We start from the raw sequence: 21846 nt of genomic DNA on the forward strand, positions 1-21846 counted from the left end.
GGCGGTATCTGCTGTTATTTACATGAATTGTGGAACAGAATTAGACAATATGCAAAAAAGAGTTGAGGCGGTGTTTGCTGTTATTTACATGAATTGTGGAACAGAATTAGACAAGATGCTTGTTATATGTGAAAGTCCAAATGTTGCTGTTCTCATTGTGCTACTCTGCTGTTAGCAAAAATCTGCCTCAACATTGGCCTGCATTAAACTGTGTGAAGTTGCAATGTTTGCATAGTGGTTATGAACTAAACTCACTAAATCAAGTTGAGTCTTATCCACTGGCTTGGACCTAACACTGGTACAGCACAACTCCACATTCAAGCTATGGCTGCGGCAAGTTCCCAAGCTCCAGGCTAATGTGTGCGGAATATTGTCAGGGTGACAGTGAAGACGTCGGGAGAAGATTCACCTGTGGATTGACCTACTTTGTGTTTGATTGCTGTGGATTTGCAGCTGCTGATATCTTCTGTTGAAGGATTTCCCCAGCAGCAGATACTTCATCATCACATGTGGCACAGTGATTGGCACAGCTGCATCACAGCGCCAGACATCCAGGTTCAATTCCAGCCTTGGGTGACTGTGTGGAGTTTGTACATTCTCCCCGTGTCTGCATGGGTTTCCTCTGGACACTCTGATTTCTTCCCACAGACCAATGATGTACGGGTTAGGTGGATTGGCCATATTAAAATTGGCCCTTCATGTCCAGGGATGTGCAGTTTAGGTAGGGTTAAGGAGAGAGCGCGGGTGAGTGGACCAAGATAGGGTGCTTTTTCCGAGGGTTGGTGCAGACTCGATGGGCCGAATGGCTTCCTTCTGCACTGTATGAATTCCATGACATTATGGAATGCATCCAGATTCTGAAGGTGTTCAGGGAGAATGGCGACCAGGGCTCCCTGTCCATCCTGATTGCAGTCTCTGTTTACACTTTTTTTAAAATAGAATTTACAGTGCAGAAGGAGGCCATTCGGCCCATCGAGTCTGCACCGGCTCTTGGAAAGAGCACCCTACCCAAGGTCAACACCTCCACCTTATCCCCGTAACCCAGTAACCCCACCCAACACTAAGGGCAATTTTGGACACTAAGGGCAATTTATCATGGCCAATCCACCCTAACCTGCACATCTTTGGACTGTGGGAGGAAACCGGAGCACCCGGAGGAAACCCACGCACACACGGGGAGGGGCCTCACGGTAGCATGGTGGTTAGCATCAATGCTTCACAGCTCCAGTGGTCCCAGGTTCGATTCCCGGCTGGGTCACTGTCTGTGTGGAGTCTGCACGTCCTCCCCGTGTGTGCGTGGGTTTCCTCCGGGTGCTCCGGTTTCCTCCCACAGTCCAAAGATGTGCGGGTTAGGTGGATTGGCCATGCTAAATTGCCCATAGTGTAAGGTTAATGGGGGGATTGTTGGGTTACGGGTATACGGGTTACGTGGGTTTAAGTAGGGTGATCATTGCTCGGCACAACATCGAGGGCCGAAGGGCCTGTTCTGTGCTGTACTGTTCTATGTTCTATGTTCTATGATGTCCAGACTCCGCACAGACAGTGACCCAAGCCGGGAATTGAACCTGGAACCCTGGAGCTGTGAAGCAATTGTGCTATCCACAATGCTACCGTGCTGCCCCACTTCTATTGAAGGGGCTGGTTTAGCATTCAGCACACTGGGCTAAACAGCTGGGTTGTAATGCAGAACAATGCCAGCAGCGCGGGTTCAATTCCCGTACCGGCCTCCCTGAACAGGCGCCGGAATGTGGCGACTAGGGGCTTTTTACAGTAACTTCATTGAAGCCTACTTGTGACAAGCTATTCATAGTAGCAGTAGTTAGTAGTAGTAGTAGTAGCAGCAAGTAGTAGTAGTTAGTAGTAGCAGCAGCAAGTAGTAGTAGTTAGCAGTAGCAGCAGCTAGTAGTAGTAGCAGCAGCAAGTAGTAGTTAGTAGTAGTAGTAGTAGCAGCAGCAAGTAGTAGTTAGTAGTAGGAGCAGTAGTAGTAGTAGTAGTTAGTAGTAGTAGTAGCAGCAGCTAGTAGTTAGTAGTAGTAGCAGCAGCTAGTAGTTAGTAGTAGCAGCAGCAAGTAGTAGTAGTTAGTAGTAGCAGCAGCAAGTAGTAGTAGGTAGTAGTAGCAGCAGCTAGTAGTAGTAGAAGTAAAGTAGTAGCAGTATTGCAGCAGAACCAGGCTGCGACCTTCCATCTGTACAACCCTCACATCCACCTGGTCGGCCCGCTCACATTCCTCGCCAGGTACGTTGAGCTGAACGGAAACACCACTGAAGTCAAAAGATACTTTTTTTGTATTTGAACCTGCAAATGCCGGGTCAAGGTCACCTTGAAGACTATGTGAATGGAGACATCCTGCACTGTCCCTCCATTGGAGGTAGTTGAGGCTTTCTGTTCTTTGCAGGGCAGCCATGAGTTTGTCACGCCTGCAGCAAAACTGGACACGTTGGTACAAACTGCAGCAGCACCTTCTGCAGAAACTGCATGCAGGAGGGACACCCAAACAATGACCATAAAGAAAGCAAGTGCTGCACCTGTGTCTGGTGGTCAGCCATCTTTACAAGCCCTGCCTAAAACTGTGTGCTATGTATACATAAATCATCAAGGGGGGAGCAGCAAAGAAGAATAACACATGGGGGCCTCGAGTGCCCTCTTCCAACAAGAACAAAGATGCTGCTGCACAAGATGTTCCAAAAAAGTGTAAGTCTCCTTAGCACAGGATGGAAGTCCCAGCAGACCCTGACGAAACACCTCCACCTCCATTGGAAAAGGAAAATTAATGGAAGAGGAGGTAGCAGACCAATGGCTCTAAATAACGGTGACCACCAAACTCAAGTGGGAACTTAAGAAATTAAATGCCGCTATTCTCGTGAACAGTAAAGTATCCCTGCCTCCTCAGATGAGGAAGGGAAAGTTGGTTGCCGCAGACAAAATCAGTGGCTAAGCACCAAGGCAGTATGGGAGCCACAGAGCCCTTAGACGTTAAAGCAATGAAAGGCCCCGGGAACACCAGCTACTGTCGGTGGGGACAGCACCCCAGATCTGGGAGAATAAATGCAAAGTAGCTACACACAGTAGCTCTGGGAAACTGTGAGCAGCAACATCCAAGATGAGAATCAGTCTGCAGTGACAACACCTACTGAGGGCAATACAGATGCTGTGTGTCCGAAGCAGACCAGGACTATTTTCTGAGCCATGAAACCGTGCAACAGTTTGTGAATGCCACAGGCATGCAGGAACACATCTAGAAACTTGAAGATGCTGGGGTCATGGTTCAGAGCAGCTCGGGTGTGCGCCCAAAATTGGGCGACTGGGAGAGCTGTCGTTTAGGTTAGTAAAGGGAGGCTTTAGGTACCGAGGTATCCAAGTGGCGCGGGAATGGGACCAGCTGCATAAATTGAATCTGGCCCGGATGGTGGACCAAATGAAGGACTATTTTCGGAGATGGGGTGCGCTTCCGCTGTCTCTGGCTGGGAGGATGCAAACGGTGAAGATGATGGTCCTCCCGAGATTCCTATTTGTATTTCAGTGTCTCCCCATTTTTATTCCGTGCTCCTTTTTAAGCGGGTCAGCAGAGTGATATGGGCTTTGTCTGGGCGGGCAAGACCCCGCGAGTAAGGAAGGTAATGCTTGAGTGGAGTTGGGGAGAGAGCGGGCTGGCACTGCCAATTTTAGCAACTATTACTGGGTGGCTAATATAGCCATGATCAGGAAGTGGGTGGTGGGGGAGGGGTCGGCATGGATGTGCATGGAGGCGGCTTCAAGTAAGGACACCAGTTTGGGGGGGTTTGGGGGCGCCTTTACCGTTCCCGCCGGCACGGTACATCACCAGCCCAATAGTGGTGGCGGCCCTGAGAGTTTGGGGCCATTGGAGGCGGCATGTGGGAGCAGTGGGAGCATCGGTTTGGGCCCCAATCTGTGATAATCACCGGTTTGCCCTAGTGAGTGTGGATGGGGGGTTCCGGTTATGGCGGAGAGCGGGGATTGAGAGGATGTGGGATATGTTCATAGAGGGGAGCGTTCCGAGTGTGAGGACGTTGGAGGAAAAGTTTGGATTGGCGGGGGGAAACAAATTCGGGTATCTGCAGGTGCGGGACTTCCTACGTAAATAGGTGTCAACCTTCCCCGCTCCTACTGCTAAGGGGGATTCAGGACAGGGTAGTTTCCAGAGGGTGGATAGGAGCAGGGAGTGTCTCAGACATTTACAAGGAACTTATGGGGTCAGAGGAGACGCAGACCGAGGAGCTGAAGCGTAAGTGAGAGGAGGAGCTGGGAGGTGAGATAGAGGATGGTCTATGGGCAGACGCATTGAGTTGAGTCAACGCGTCCGCAACATGTGCCAGGCTCAGCCTGATACAATTTAAGGTTGTTCACCGGGCTCACATGACAGTGGCCCGGATGAGCAGATTCTTTGGGGTGGAGGACAGGTGCGCAAAATGTGCAGGAGGACCGGCAAACCATGTCCACATGTTTTGGACATGTCCAAAGTTTAGGGGATTTTGGCTGGGGTTTGCGGACATCATGTCCAGGGTGTTAAAGACAAGGGTGGCTCTGAGTCCAGAGGTGCCGATTTTCGGGGTGTCAGAAGACCCGGGAATCCAGGAGGAGAAAGAGGCAGACGTTCTGGCCTTTGCTTCCCTGGTAGTCCGGAGATGGATACTATTAGCATGGAGGGACTCAAAGCCCCCGAAGTTGGAGACCTGGCTATCGGACATGGCTAGCTTTCTCTGTTTGGAGAAAATCAAGTTTGCCTTGAGAGGGTCACTGTTAGGGTTCACCCGGAGGTGGTAACCGTTCGTCGACTTGTTTGCAGGAAATTAATCGTCAGCAGACGGAGGGGGGGGAAGTAGTTTAGATTAGAGTAGGGGGTCAATAAGGGTGGGACCTGTACGAGAGGTAAATGGCTTTTGCACTATGTTTATGGTTTCATGTATATTGTTTATTTTGCTGTTGTTACTATACTGAAAATACCTCTATAAAATGTTTATTTAAAAAAAAATTAAAAACCGTCTGAGAACATGCACCTACAGATTCAAAAACAGCTTCTTCACCTCGGTTACCAGACTCTCTGAACGACCCTCTCATAGACTGATCTGATCTCTTCACACATCTTCTCTACCGAGTAGTACTACACTCCTGTATGCTTCACCTGATGATTCCTGTGTCTATGTATTTACATTGTGTATTTTATGTTTGTATTTTATGTTTGCCCTATTATGTATTTCTTTTCATGTATGGACTGATCCGTCTGAGCTGCATGCAGAACAATACTTTTCACTGTACCCCAGTACACATGACAATAAACAAATCCAACATCCAAGGAGAAACATACCCAACGCCGCCCTCATCCTGCATCAAGCTATGCATTGATCCCCTTGGTGTGCAAACACGCAAGTGTCACTACGTACTCTATGTTCTGTGGTTCTACCTGTCACCAGTATTGCGAAGGGTAGGTCTGGCCACGTTGAAGTGGAACGCTCCCAAGTAGTTGGACAGTGCTGTACCACCTGTCCCTCATGGAAAACCTTATGCAGTGAAACACCTTTGATCACAAGTCCATCAGGCAGTGGTCTGCACAAAACATTCTCGAGTCTCTTCGGGAAAAGGAGATGATGGATCATGTCGGATTGTTCCCTGAGCAGACTGTTAAAGTCATCTGGCAGAATGCCTCATTGTCAGAGCTTTCAAACTAGCACCAAGACCTAGCTTGGCTGGTGGTGAGATAGCCCTCCCCATCAGATCCTTTATGCGCACCTGCAATCTCTGTGACATGTGATGAATGTAAGAAATTGTCATCTATATTTTATTTTTTGGCTGTATTTCTCTATGCTCTAAAACGTGGAGGCGTTAAGATTCATACAGACAGTTAAAGCTGTGATTGAGGTGCTGTAAAAGTGAGGTAATTGTTGATTTACAGGTGACGTGTTCTGCCAGTAGATCTTGAGAACCATTTACTTGTTTACAGAAAGCGTAGCTGATGGACTATTGTTTATTTTTGAAGGACACTTGGGTTGTAGATAATTTATTGTGTTGGGTCCTGGCTAAACAAGTCAATAAACATCTTATAAGAAAGACAAAATAATGCCTTTTGCTTTGAGTACAGATTATGTAGTTAATGGGAGGAGCCAGGTCTATCTGAAAAGGTAGTTAGCCCTGGAACTCTCAGCTGAACAGAGGTGTTTCAGTTCGGACCTGAAAAGTTCTCTCCAAGTTGAAACCTGGTTGTTGAATAAAGTTATTGATTACTTAATTGGAATTTAGTGCCAGGTTTATGAAGTAAGTTAAGGTTTTCTCTTTTATTTGAGAACTGCTGTAACTGTTAATTGTAAAGCTATTTCTTTGTTGCTAATGTAGTTAATACTGTGTTTAATTTAAATTTGTTATAACGCAATAGATACCTATTTGTTATCACTCCTATGGGTGGATGGTGATGAATGAGATGGCTGCACACCACCTTGAGGAATGTGCCTTTGCAAAGATGGTCTGGAGAGAGATGCAGTGATATTTCTCAAGGTTCATCCCAAGCAGCTTTTTAATGCAGGGTTCTGTGCTCTACCAGCCGTTCCCAGGGGAGCAGACCGAGACAAACATCAACTGTTGCTAAAGGATCAACTTGGTGAAAGATGCTCTTTGGTCTGCCCGAAACTTTTAGGATCATAGAATTTGCTGTGTAGAAGGAGACCATTCGGTCCATCAAGTCTGCACAGGCCCATGGAAAGAGCACCTACCAAGCCCACGTCCCAGCAACCCTACCCAATCTTTTTGGATGCATGGCCAACCCACTTAACTTGCGCATCTTTGGACTGTGGGAGGAAACCGAAGCACCTGGAAGAAACCCACGCAGACACGGGGAGAATGTCAGACTCCGCACAGACAGTGACCAAAGCCGGAAATCGAACCTGGGACCCTGGAGCTGTGAAGCAACTGTGCTAACCACTGTGCTGCCGTGCTTGTTGATCTTTTAGTGCAAAGAATTGTCCTTGACCAAGTATTGCAAGCTGGCATATTCCAAGGTCCCGGTCTACGCACTGAGGGACGCACTCTAGCTTGGGGCAACCACCGCCAAGGTGCAATGTGGAAAGATCGCTGTCATGCCTTTTAGCAAATGTACGCCAGGCGCTGATAACCAGATAAAACCCCTCTGACTGTGTGCTTAACCCTAATCGTATGTTTGTTTAATATTGAAGGACCTCAAAGGTGCAACATTACCGATTTGTATATTGTTTGAACAGAAGTACTCTCTAATGAAAACATTGAACTCCATAAAATCCCTAAAGTGCAGAAGGAGGCCATTCGGCCCATTGATTCTGCACCAACCCTCAAAAGTGCGAACCCTGGGGACCACGAGTAAACATGTCATTGTTTGCTTTTCGGGCTTCGCGCATGGTATCTGCACCAGCTGCACTGGTTCAATGCTGTCGACAAGCCTTCCTACCCTGGACTTGATTGGGGCTGAGGTAAAAGATGACCCCACCCTGTCTCCAAATCAGCCTGAGGGCATTCATCTTTGCCATAGAACATACAGTGCAGAAGGAGGCCATTCGGCCCATCGAGTCTGCACCGATACGCTTAAGCCCTCACTTCCCCCCTATCCCTGTAACCCAATAACCCCTCCTAACCTTTTGTTTTGGTCACTAAGGGCAATTTATCATGGCCAATCCACCTAACCTGCACATCTTTGGACTGTGGGAGGAAACCGGAGCACCTGGAGGAAACCCACGCAGACACGGGGAGAACGTGCAGACTCCACACAGACAGTGACCCAGCGGGGAATCGAACCTGGGACCCTAGCGCTATGAAGTCACAGTGCTATTCACTTGTGCTTGCCTTGTCCGTCTGTATGTCTTTCCAAACTCTTTTTGCCCTCCTCATTAGCAAACATGGGTACATAACTCTTGACATCTTATCCAAGTCATTAATATGGATTGAAATTAGCTGAGACCCCAACACTGATCTGTGCAGCGCTCCGCTAGTCGCAGTCTGCCAACTTGAATATGCCCTGTTTATCTTTGCTCTTGGCTTTCTGTCTGTTCATGAATCCTGTATCCATTCTAAAATACTTCACCCAACTTGGTGAACCCATATGTGTGGGACCTTAAGGAATGCCTTTTGAAAATGAGAGTATACTTATATAATAATAATCTTTATTATCACAAGTAGGTTTGCATTAACACTGAACTGAAGTTACTGTAAAAATCCCCCAGACGCCACATTCCAGCGTATGTTCGGGTACACAAGGGAGAATTCAGAATGTCCAAATGACCTAACAGCACATCTTTCGGGACTTGTGGGAGGAAACCGGAGCACCCGGAGGAAACCCCACGCAGAAACTGGGAGAACGTGCAAACTCTGCACAGACAGCAATCAAATCTGGGACCCTGGCGCTGTGAAGCAACCGCGCTCACCGCTGCACTATCGTGCCTACATCTCCTGCTTCCCCTTTTACCTTCCTTACTAATTACCTCACAATCAAACTGTAATGAATTTGTCGAACACTATTTCCCTTCAGTAAAACCATGTTCACTGTCTGATTATAATTATGATTTCCTAGATTCAGTAAGATTCCAGCAGTTTCCCGATGACCGATGTCAGGCTAACTGGCCTGAAAGTACTTGCTTCCTTTCTTCCTCCTTTTAAAATTGCAATGTTGCATTTACAAACTTCTAATCGACTCGGACTAGAATCTCGGAATTTTTTAAAAATCATAACCAGCGGTCTCTAATTACTTATTCTCGAACCCTAGCATGTTGGTTGTCAGATCCTTAGAATTTCAGATTCTAATCCTTTAGGTTTTACCAGAACTCTTAGGGACGTGGGAGATAGGAATTAGGAGCAGATGTAGGCAATTCAACCCTTCGAGCGGCCATTCAATCAGGTCATGGCTGATCTCTTCCTGGTCTCAAATCCCTCTCCCTACCCATTCTCCATATACCTTTAACCTGTTTTTTCTTACAAATTTGTGTCTTCTACTGTGAAGATGGTCACAAAATATTTGTTCGTTCAATGTCTCTGCCATTTACCATCTAAGGGACTACTGTTTACTTTAGCTACTTTTTATATCCTTGTCAAAATTTTGCAATGTGTTGTTATATTCCTGGCTAGTTTATGCTCGTGATCTATTTATTTCCCTTTATTCGGTGACCCTTTGCTGGTTTTTGAAACATTCCTAGTCTTTCTTTAGTTCATTCTTTACAACATTATACGCATCTTTTATTTTAACCTAACCCTATCCTTAACTTGCTTAGTGGGAGGTTCTGTGGCTCAGTAGGTAAAGCCCAGGCCTCTAAGTCAGAAATTACAGATCCACGACCCAATCCAGGTATTGTTGGCCACAGAAGGAGTGTTTATGACTCACTTCAACAGATTGGTAATCTTTCCAGCACTTCTGCACTATTTCCCAAAAGGGAAAGCAGTGCATGTGTGAAGATATGAAACAAAAAAGATCATCATAGTTGGGTTTTTCTAGCTGAGTTTTTGTCCTTTTAAATAATGTATTTTTGTTTACCTTTTTAAAAAAATGTTCCCACTGTTTATTGCTGTATCTTTTAGTCTATTTGCACACCCAGCTGTAGTCATCTGTCCCTTCATCCCAATGTATTTGTTTTGATTAAATTTAAGATTCTTGTTTGGGATATAAGTTCGTCACTTTCAAACTTAATATGGAATTCAGTTGTGTTATGATTTCTATTTTCCAATTGATCTTTTATTATGATATTACTAATTAACGGTGGTGCGGTGGTAAATACTGCTGCCTCATGGCACCGAGGACCCGGGTTCGATCCCGGCCCCGGGTCACTATCCGCACATTCTCCCTGTGTCAGTTTACTCATCTACCCTACAGTCCTTGTTCTCGTTCTCATAGAGAGAAAGTACCTGATGTCCCACAATGTTTTTAGCTTGGACTCCCACCTCAACAACTCTGAGCTGAAGCAGCAGACGCTTGGGACAGTGTGATTGTCTGGTTCTGCAATGCATTCTACTAATTGCTACGTAATGCTGCTCTGCCTCTAACACTATTTATTTATTTATTTATTTATTTATTCAGTTAACTAGTTGCTAATTCAGTAAAAGTAATGAGAGAGGCTTGAATACAAATAAACACCTTCAGTAACTGGTGAGTGGCAAAACACAAAGAATAAAAAGTAGCACCTTCCTCACAGAATTCCCACTTTGCACCAAGTTCCTGACTTAACACTGTGTCCCTGGATCACTCACTCTGTGCTTCCCCACTGTAAATTATCATTTGCAGCTTGAGGAAACCACAAAAAGTTTTTAAAATTTCTGACCTATTATCTCGATGCCTCTTAACTTCTGTAACAAATCAACATTTTAAACTGAAAAGGTGATCCAAAACTCATCAATTCTGGTGATGTTAGATAAATATGTTCACATTTACAGATTATTTCATGTCAAATTATTCCCTCCTTTCCTAAAGGTGCTTCCTGGTTCCGACAGGTGTGCAAAGTGGCCGTTTCTGCTTGTGCTAAGATACTGTGTTCAGCTATTCAACTATAGGGACATCACAACCGCACCTCTGCCTCGTTTTATCTGATCCTCACAGCGATGTATTTTCTAAGATGGGATTGTAAGACAGTGATCTAAATTGGGGATCCAGGGGCACAGAGACTGATTTTAATCTGCGCTGAATTTATTTGGCACATGTCAGCCAAATCCAGGGTAGTGTGGATCACTTCCCCACTGCCTTTACCTACAGCTGCAGTGGGAAACACAAGAATTTCTGTTCCAGTATAGCTCCAAACTCCAGAGTTTATCCCACATGCGTGTTGCCAGCCTGGAGTGAAATGCACTGAAACACGTCGTGCAGTTTATTTGTGGATTTGCATACTCTTATCACACAGTGCTTATGCAATAATTATACCCCAAAAGTTCCCCGCTGATTCTTAATAGGCGCACCATTGGAGTGAGACTGAAGAATGGTTGCTCTGTGGTAATAAACAGCAAAATGAATCCAATATCACTGAAACCCATCGGCAGGATACTGCTTGTTCGTTATTGAAGCCAAGAATAGTTCCTATAACTTCATTCTATAACATCATCATCAAGAAAATGGAATCACATTGCTTCACTTTCCTTTTAGTATACATTCTCTTGAATTTTCAATTAGAAAATGGAGCAAAGAATTCTAACAATCTATATTATTTTTTTTGGTGGGGGATTTGATTCAAATCAGGATTTGATGCAGTTCAGCAATGTTATTAGGATCTGACTGTTTTCTACTACCAGCTGTGCCTTGTGCTGGAACTAAAGTTGGGTTGTGTTTTTCTTTCATTTAAAGCCTCCCCTTTCAGCCTCCCCTTTCTCAGTTCTGGTTTTATTTCTAAAGCAGTAATCCAGGGGATGATACGGGAGCAAAGAAGAAGAAAAAGAAACCAAAGCGGAAGAAGGAAAAGGGTGGTGGGAAGCTAGACTCGGACGATCAATCGAAGGTATGGTTCAGGGTAAAATATGTTCTATAACTGTCCAGAAATCTCAGTACTACAGGCAACCATTTTCTTCACAATAAAGAGCAAGAGTAACAATTTTTAAAAGGCATTTGTACACTTTTCAAATTCGGCCCTTTTCTATATAATTAAAAGTCTTGCACACAGGATGTGTTCAATCCTTCAGAGCAGAATAATCAAGCATATTATTCGGTCAAATATTGTGTTAATCTTTGTTGTGATGAAAGACCCAAGAGGCCATAACCTGTTTTTTCTCTTCATGGACTATTCTGTGTATTTTAGCATTTTTTGCATTTTATTTCAAATTTACAGAAATGTTCTTGGTTGTTCGACTTAACCATTCTGATTGGTTGAATGAATATCCGTAGTGGTCTGTAAACTTGCAATTTCAGCCAATTGCATTGATAAATTAGTTTTCTTTGTAGTATCTGCTGCTACTCTTCTACCTGGCCCTGCTGAATCATAGAATTGTCACGGTGTAGAACGAGGCCATTTGGCCCATTAGAACATAGAACATACAGTGCAGAAGGAGGCCATTCGGCCCATCGAGTCTGCACCGATCCACTTAAGCCCTCTTTTCCACCCTATCCCCGTAACCCAATAACCCCTCCTAACCTTTTTGGTCACAAAGGGCAATTTATCATGGCCAATCCACCTAACCTGCACATCTTTGGACTGTGGAAGGAAAGCGGAGCACCCGGAGGAAACCCACGCACACACGGGGAGAACGTGCAGACTCTGCACAGCCAGTGACCCAGCAGGGAATCGAACCTGGGACCCTGGCGCTGTGAAGCCACAGTGCTATCCACTTGTGCTACCGTTGTGTCTGTACTGGCTCTCCAAATGAGCATCATGACTTAATGCCGTTCTGCTTTTTCCCTGTACCCGTGCACATTGTTACTATTCAAATAATCATCTTATGCCTTCTTGAATCCCTCAATTGAACCTCCCTCACCAGCAGTGCATTAATATGAAGCTGTCTGTATAACATTTCATAATTTTGATAAATGCGCAATTAAAATAAGCTTTTTAATTTAATGTATATAAATTACCTCCATTTAAAGTGTAAAAAGAATGATGTTGAAATATGTAGATGCCCAATTAGAGGTAATGGCTTTTGCCTACTTAGCTTATTACAGTCTCTTTGCATTAAGTTTCTAAATGCTGCTCATTAATGTAAATGTGCAATAATAATAGTCAGATCCCAGGTGCAAATCCTTTCGCTGTTTTACTTCATGAACCCTGGGTACCCTACTCTGTGCAAACCTATCCCTCATCCTTTGGCACTTGCCCATTGCTGTCTATTCTTCATTTCCTCTTTGTTTCCATGTTTAATTCTGAATCTCCACAGTTTTAAGGTTAACTTGCAAATTATTAGAACATAAAGTTAGTATTGCCACAGATGGAGGCAGCGACTTTCTACCATAATTTAATAAGAAATTCAATATGGGACAATGTAGAAAAGGTATGAAGCAAGGACAGGGAAACTAATTTAGGTGGATCTGAAGATCCAGCACTTACAATGGACTGATTAGTCTCAATCTAAAATCATTCATTCTGTTTCTTCCAGCAGAGACCTGTCCTTCTCAAAGTCCAAATTCAGTTCAGTTAGAATGTCCATGTTCCATGCATTTTTTTTTAAAATGTGGCCATACAGATGAGAAAATTATGGATTGATAATTGTCAGCCAGCACACATTTGTTAATGGGAAATAGTGTTTGACTAACTTGATTTGTGCTGTTTGATGAAATAATGGAAAGGATTGATGAGGCTAAAGTGATTGTGCATACGGACTTTGTAAAGGTGTTTGATAATGTGCCACATAATATGTTTATTAGCAAACTCTAAGCCCACGAGATTCAAGGTGCAGTGCCTGCATGTGTATAAACTTGGCTAAGGAACAGATTGGCTAAGGAACAGAAACCAGGTGGTGAACAGTTGTCATTCAAACTGAAGGGGAATAAACATTGGTGTTCCCCGAAGATTGGTATTCAGCCTGTCTTATATCAATATAAATGAATGACCTGGGACAACGGGTATAAAGTCTGCATATGATCTAAAACTCGGAAATGTAAAACAGTGAACAGATTAACAAACTTTCATATGACATCGGCTGATAAAAACGGCCGACGCCGGCGTGAAACCCGGAGTGTTTCACGACGGCGTCGGAAGCTGCTCCTCGCCCCCTATTCTCTCCACCTTTCGCACGATGTTCACGCCGGCAATGACCAGGTGTGGTTGCTGCTGGCGTGAACAGGTCGGGAACGTCAGGCCGCTCGGCCCATCCGGGCCGGAGTATCGTTTTCACGGCGACCCGCGATTCTCCGAGCGGCGTGTCGCAAAACGCGACACGCCATTTTGGTGGGGGTGGGAGAATCGCGGGGGGTGCCAGAGCGGCTCTCCCGTGATTCTCCCACCTGGCCTGGGGAGCGGAGAATCTCGCCCATGGTGTAGAATTTGATAGGATATGTGGCACAAAACTAAACCGCGGGAAATATTCAGCAACTCTGACAACATGTGTGGCAAGAGAAAGAGAGTTAATGTTTCAAGTCCAATGTAACCCTTCACCATCCTAAAGAAGTCATATGGAACCAAACCGTTCACTCTCTTTCTCTCTTCATAGATACTGTCAGACTTCCAGAGTTTTCAACACTTTATTTTCTTATTCAAAATCTCCGGAATCCCAAGTATTTTGCTTTAATTTTAGACGGAGGTATGCCCATCCAGCCCATTTTGATGTTTATGGTCCACTTGGCCACCTCCTATCCTTCACCTCCCCTTTTATCAGCATAAACTTCTATTCACTTCTCTCTCATAAGCTTGTGTAGCCTTCCCTTAAGTGCACCAATAACATTTGCTTCAGAGTGGCACTGTGATGCAGTGGTTAGCACTGTGGCCTCAAAGCGCCAGGGACCTGGGTTCCATTCCGACCTTGAGTTGCCTGTGTGGAGTTTGCACATTCTCTTGGTGTCTGCGTGGGTCTCACCCCCACAACCAAAACATGTGCAGGATAGGTGGTTTGGCCATGCTAAATTGCCCCTTAATTGGAAATTTGTTCTAAAAAATAAAATTTGCTTCAGTCATTCTTGAGACAGCGAGTTCCATATTCTCACCACTCTTTGGGGAAAGAAGTTTCTTCTGAATTCCCTATTGGATTTGGATGACACAGTGGTTAGCACTGCTGCCTCACAGCAGCAGGGACCTGGGTTCGATCGACCCTTGGGTTCTGTCTGTGGAATTTGCATGTTCTTCCCCCGTGTCTTCATGGATTTCCTCCAGGTGCTTTGGTGTGCTCCCATAGTCAAAAAATGTGCATCATCACCTCACTGCTCTTAAATGCAATCCCTCTGCTAATGAACGCTAGCACACCATAGGCCTTCTGCACAGCTCTATCCACTTGAGTGGCAACTTTCTTACTTCGTCAAGGTAGGCAAAGTAATGGAAAGGGTATTGAGGGATAGGATTTCTGAGCATCTGGAAAGACACTGCTTGATTCGGGATAGTCAGCACGGATTTGTGAGGGGTAGGTCTTGCCTCACAAGTCTTACTGAATTCTTTGAGGAGGTGACCAAGCACGTGGATGAAGGTAAAGCAGTGGATGTGGTGTACATGGATTTTAGTAAGGCATTTGATAAGGTTCCCCATGGTAGACTTATGCAGAACGTAAGGAGGCATGGGGTAGTGGGAAATTTGGCCAGTTTGGATAATAAACTGGCTAACCGATAGAATTCAGAGTGGTGGTGGATGGAAAATATTCAGCCTGGAGCCCAGTTACCAGTGGCGTACCGCAGGGATCAGTTCTGGGTCCTCTGCTGTTTGTGATTTTCATTAATGACTTGGACGAGGGAGTTGAAGGGTGGGTCAGTAAATTTGCAGACGATACGAAGATTGGTGGAGTTGTGTATAGTGAGGAGGGCTGTTGTTGGCTGCAAAGAGACATAGATAGGATGCAGAGCTGGGCTGAGAAGTGGCAGATGGAGTTTAACCCTGAAAAGTGTGAGGTTGTCCATTTTGGAAGGACAAGTAGGAATGCGGAACACAGGGTTAACGGTAGGGTTCTTGGAAATGAGGAGGAGCAGAGAGATCTTGGGGTCTATGTTCATAGATCTTTGAAAGTTGCCACTCAAGTGGATAGAGCTGTGCAGAAGGCCTATGGTGTGCTAGCGTTCATTAGCAGAGCGATTGCATTTAAGAGCAGTGAGGTGATGATGCACATTTTTTGACTATGGGAGCAAATCATTGTTCCAAAATCTGTTTCCCAATCTGTTCCTCCACATCTCTGCTGCTATTGGGGGGCCTGTAGAAAACTCCCAACAAGGTGATTGCTCCTTTCCTATTTCTGACTTCAACTCGTACTACCTCAGTAGGCAGATCCTCCTCGAATTGCCTTTCTGCAGCTGTTACACAATCTCTAATTAACAATGCCACCCCCTCACCTCTTTTACAACCCTCCCTAATCTTATTGAAACATCTATAACCAGAAACCTCCAACAACCATTTCTGCCCCTCTTCTATCCAAGTTTCCGTGATGGCCACCACATCGTAGTCCCAAGGACCGATCCATGCCTTAAGTTCACCCACCTTATTCCTGATGCTTCTTGAGTTGAAGTATAAACACTTCAACCCATCTCCGTGCCTGCAAGTACTCTCCTTTGTCAGTGTTACCTTTCCCACTGCCTCACTACATGCTTTGTGGTCCTGAACTTCGGCTACCTTAGTTGCTGGACTACAAATCCGGTTCCCATCCCCCTGCCAAATTAGTTTAAACCCGCCCGAAGAGTACTAGAAAACCTCCCTCCCAGGATATTGGTGCCCCTCTGGTTCAGATCCAACCCGTCCAGCTTGTACAGGTCCCACCTTCCCCAGAATACACTCCAATTATCCAAATACCTGAAGCCCTCCCTCCTTCACCATTCCTGCAGCCGCGTGTTCAACTGCACTCTCTCCCTATTCCTAGCCTTGCTATCACGTAGCACCAGCAACAAACCAGAGATGACAATTCTGTCTGTCCTGGCTTTTAACTTTCAGCCTAACTCCCTAAACTTGTTTATTGCATCCGCACCCCTTTTCCTACCTACGTCGTTGGTACCAATGTGCATCATGACTTCTGGCTGCTCCCCCTCCCCCTTAAGGATCCTGAAGCCACGATCCGAGACGTCATGGACCCTGGCACCCGGGAGGCAACAAACCGCCCGTGCCACAGAACCACCTGTCTGTACCTCTTAACTATTGAGTCCCCTATAACTAGTGCTCTCCTAATCTCCCCCCTTCCCTTCTTTGCCCCAGAGCCGGACCTCACCCAGAGACCCGGTCACTGCAGCCTCTAGGTAATTCCCCTTCCAACAGTATCTGAAGTGGTATACTTATTGTTGAGACGAACAACCACAGGGGATCCCTGTACTGACTGCTTCCTCTTCTTCCCACCTCTAACTGTTACCCAGCTACCTTTGTTCTTGGGTGTAATTATGTCCCTGTAGCTTCTATCTATCACCCCCTCAGCTTCCCGAATGATCCTCAGTTCATCCAGCTCCAGCTCCCTAACACGGTCTGTGAGGAACTGGAGATGGCTGCACTTCCCCAGTCTGTGAGGAACTGGAGATGGCTGCACTTCCCGCAGTGACGTCAGCAAGGACACAGGTGGTCTCCCTTACCTCGAACATTCTGCAGGAGGAACATTCCACTGCCCTAGCTGCCATCACCTCTACTTAGTCTCCCAGTAAAAAAGAAAAAGAAAGTAAATAGGTGACCTGCTCACAGCACTGAGTCTTTTTTTTTAGGTTAGAGGAGGAGGGAGGGTGGGAGACACTACACGTGTAGTGTCTCGGGTTTCCTCACCGTTCAAATTTATTGGGTAATACCAATCTTCCCAGGTCTCCCCACGGTGACTTCCGGTTTCCTGCTCTGAAAAAGTAAGTTAAAAATCAAAAACTCAGCTTACTTTCCAGCTCTCCCCTCCATATATCGCTCCCCTCGCTGTCTGCTCCGCTGGAAGAATGAGCTAAGTCCTAAATCTACTTCCCTTTATCTTGAGGCTATGCCCCAGTTCACCCGCCAGTGGAAACAACCTGCCCGCATCTATCCTATCTATTCATTTCAGAATTTTACATGTTTCTATAAGACCCCCCCCCCCCCCGCCCCCAATCCTTCGAAATTCCGAGTACAGTCCCAGTCTACTCGACCTCTCCTCGTAATCCAACCCCTTCAGCTCTGGGATTAACCTAGTGAATCTCCTCTGCACACCCGCCAGCGCTAGTACGTCCTTTCTCAGGTAAGGAGACCAAAACTGAACACAATACTCCAGGTGTGGCCTCACAAACACCTTACACAATTGCAGCATAACCTCCCTAGTCTTAAACTCCATCCCTCTAGCAATGAAGGACAAAACTCCATTTGCCTTCTTATTCACCTGTTGCACCTGTAAACCAACTTTTTGCGACTCATGCACTAGCATACCCAGGTCTCTCTGCACAGCAGTATGTTTTAATATTTTATCATTTAAATAATCCCTTTTGCTATTATTCCTACCAAAATGGATAACCTCACATTTGTCAACATTGTATTCCATCTGCCAGGCCCTAGCCCATTTACTTAACCTATCCAAATCCCTCTACAGGCTTCCGGTATCCTTTGCACTTTTTGCTTTACGACTCATTTTAATGTCATCTGTAAACTTGGACACATTGCACTTGGTCCCCAACTCCAAATCATCTGTGTAAATTGTGAACAGTTGTGGGCCCAACAATTGTTGGTGATCCCTGAAGGACACCACTAGCTACTGATTGCCAACCAGAGAAACACCCATTAATCCCCACTCTTTGCTTTCTATTAATTAACCAATCCTCTATCCATGCTACTACTTTACCCTTAATGCCATGCATCTTTATCTTATGCAGCAATCTTTTGTGTGGCACCTTGTCAAAAGCTGTCTGGAAATCCAGATATACCACATCCATTGGCTCCCCGTTATCTACCGCATTGGTAATGTCCTCAAAACATTCCACTAAATTAGTTAGGCACGACCTGCCCTTTTTTGAACCCATGCTGCGTCTGCCCAATTGGACAATTCCTATCCAGATGCCTCGCTATTTCTTCCTTGACGATAGATTCCAGCATCTTCCCTACTACCAAAGTTAAGCTAATGGGACTATAATTACCCGCTTTCTGCCTACCTCCTTTTTTAAACAGTGGTGTCACGTTTGCTAATTTCCAATCCGCTGGGATCACCCCAGAGTCTAGTGAATTTTGATAAATATTCACCAGTGCATTTGCAATTTCCCTAGCCATCTCTTTTAGCACTCTGGGATGCATTCCATCAGGGCCAGATTTGTCTACCTTTAGCCCCATTTGCTTGCCCATCACTACTTCCTTCGTGATAACAATCATCTCGAGGTCCTCACCTGTCATAGCCTCATTTCCATCAGTCACTGGCATGTTATTTGTGTCTTCCACTGTGAAGACCGACCCAAAAAACCTGTTCAGTTCCTCAGCCATTTTCTCATCTCCCTTTATTAAAACTCCCTTCTCATCCTCCAATGGACCAATATTTACTTTAGCCACTCTTTTTTGTTATATATATTTGTAGAAACTTTTACCATCTGTTTTTATATTCTGAACAAGTTTACTCTCATACTCTATCTTACTCTTCTTTGTAGCTTTTTTCGTAGCTTTCTCTTGCCCCCTAAAGATTTCCCAATCCTCTAGTCTCCCACTAACCTTTGCCACTTTGTATGCTTTTTCCTTCAATTTGATACTCTCCCTTATTTCCTTAAATATCCACGGTCGATTTTCCCTCTTTCTACCGTCCTTCCTTTTTGTTGGTATAAACCTTTGCTGAACACTGTGAAAAATCGCTTGGAAGGTTCTCCACTGTTCCTCAACTGTTTCACCATAAAGTCTTTGCTCCCAGTCAACCTCATCCCATTGTAATCTCCTTTGTTTAAGCACAAAACACTAGTATTTGAATTTACCATCTTGTTGCTGGGGAATCAGGCTCAAGGGAGCCATTTGGCCTATTCTTACTCCTCTTATGTTCTTTTGTTATGAACAAACACACAGGGCCAAATACTCTTCCGTGTTGCATCATCCCACAAATCTATGAACCTAGTTAGAGTTTCGCCAAAATAGTAATGTGCCTATACAATTCTTCTCGGTTCCTCTATTCCTCCTACCATTTGCCTCATTTTCACAACAGAATCTCAACAAGAGCAACAGCTTGCATTTACTCAGCACGTTTTAGTATGGAAGGAAAAACCAACGTGTTTTACAGAGGCATAATTCAAAACAAATGAATGGAGAGCCAAAAGAGACCTATGGGGTGATGACCCAAGGGTTGGTCAAAGCTAAGTTTTAAGGATGACTTGGGAACGAGAGCAGAAGGTTCCGGGAGAGATTTCCAGAACCTGGAGGTTAAAAGGCTGAAACCTGTCGAATGAGTCAGTGGAATGAAGAGTTTGGGTTGGTTGTGGAACTGCAGGAGGTTACAGAGATAAGGAGAGGTAGAACCAAGGGGATTTACATGTGTTCCCAACAGCTGACATTGTTCACTTCCCTGTATTGTTTCAAATATGTGCCCACTTCTTGAGGGTTTATATTTTAAAAATCTTCCTCCCACCTCCCTTTGTCGCTGTATTCTATCATTTCTTTGCATATTTGCTTAAATCCTGGGGGAGGGCTTAAATGCGCAGCATGCATTCTCAGAAACAAGAATGCCACCAATTGAAGTAAGCCGGCATGCTATTAAATGTTTTGATTCTATGAGCGAACAGTGTGGCATGCTGATATATTCATTTAGAACAGCATAAGATACTTAAATGTAGCATCGTGTGGACAGTACATAATTTGAACACTCCATTTTCTGACTTATAACTAGAGAATTCCCAGCGGGCAGAAGGAGGCCATTCGGCCCATCGAGTTTGCACCAACCCTCTTAAAGAGTACCCTATCTATGCCCACTTCCTAGCCCCATCTAACCTGCATATCTTTGACACGAAGGAGCAATTTAGCATGGCCGATCCACCTAACCTGTATATCTTTATGGACTGTGGGAGGAAATCATAGCACCCGGAGGAAATCTACGCAGACACTGGGAGAATGTGAAAACACCACACAGACAGTCACCCAAGGCTAAAATTGAACCCGGGCCCCTCACTGTGGGGCAGCAGTGCTAACCACTATGCCGCCCCACAGTTGTTCACTGTTTATTGATTTTTTAAAAAAATCTTGCGTCTTCAGATACTGTCTGCTAAAAGCCACGCTTGTGCCAATCTTTCGATATCTGCATTCAGAATTGGTACTGCCTCAGTAAACAATCCCAGCTAATACAATTGGATAAGTCAGATCCCAGAATGCAACATGTTTTGATAGGTCCTAACTTTTATTTTTTGTTTAGATACATTTTTTTTTTTATAAATTTAGATTACCCAATTATTTTTTCTATTAAGGGGCAATTTAGCGTGGCCAATCCACCTACTCTGCACATTTTTGGGTTGTGGGGGCGAAACCCACGCAGACACTGGGAGAATGTGCAAACTCCACACGGACAGTGACCCAGAGCCGGGATCGAACCTGGGACCTCAGCGCCGTGAGGCGGTTGTGCTAACCACTAGGCCACCGTGCTGCCCCTTTTGTTTAGATACATGAATTAATACAGTCACAGGACTGCCGGTGAATTTTAACAAAGGAATAAAACGTTATTAAACAAGGAAAGATTAACTACCAGAAAAGATTCCCTACTCCTACACATATATATAGTATATATGTGTGTGTGTAGAATTATAAGGATAACATGAGTTACAATATTTATCTTGTACTCTTTAATGTTCTCAGTAATTACACAGTACCATGTAAAGCAATAAGCGCAAGCCACACCCTGAAATCAGATGCCACCAAAACAACTTCTGCGGATTTCTCAATTCCCCCAGGTGCTTGTCGCACTTTGAGCCAACTGGTCTCACTGGAACTCTGACTTTCATACAAGGGTTTCCAGGCTCCATTCTTGGAGAATAAATCTTGGAATCTTCTCCCAAACAACGCTTTCACTCCAATATCTTCATCAAGGATTTTAACCCGATAGTCCTCTACCCCTGGATCACCACATGCATTCAAGCTTCCATGCAGTCTCTCAGGTACCCAGTCACGTCAACAGAACACTATTGCTTCACAGGCTGTATTACTCTGGATACCTGGCTTCTCACGTAACCAAATTTAAAGTCTCATTCCTGCAGCTGTCTTTTTATTTAGGCACCCTTTCTCTGGACCTTACTTTAATTTCACTGAACAGTATCCAAATTCCTTTGACTTCACACTCCTCCTGGAACCTTCCTCTGTCTCAAAAGAACAAACAAAGAAAAGTACAGCACAGGAACAGGCCCTTCGACCCTCCAAGCCTGTGCCG

General features: G+C 45.0%; 1 protein-coding gene across 2 annotated transcripts in view; it reads left to right on the top strand.

Moving 5' to 3' along the window:
- LOC119954315 (glycylpeptide N-tetradecanoyltransferase 1-like) overlaps positions 1 to 21846 on the top strand; it is a 127041-nt gene that overhangs the window by 57441 nt on the left and 47754 nt on the right. The window contains exon 2 of one of the 2 annotated variants that reach the window (XM_038779442.1): positions 11339 to 11438. In XM_038779442.1, the coding sequence (XP_038635370.1) occupies positions 11339 to 11438 (100 nt within the window). Of the gene's footprint in view, positions 1 to 11335; positions 11439 to 21846 lie in introns of both variants that reach the window. The other variant, XM_038779441.1, reaches the window with a different exon arrangement.

This window comes from Scyliorhinus canicula, chromosome 19 (assembly GCF_902713615.1).
Source record: "Scyliorhinus canicula chromosome 19, sScyCan1.1, whole genome shotgun sequence".
Classification (NCBI taxonomy): Eukaryota; Metazoa; Chordata; class Chondrichthyes; order Carcharhiniformes; family Scyliorhinidae; genus Scyliorhinus; species Scyliorhinus canicula.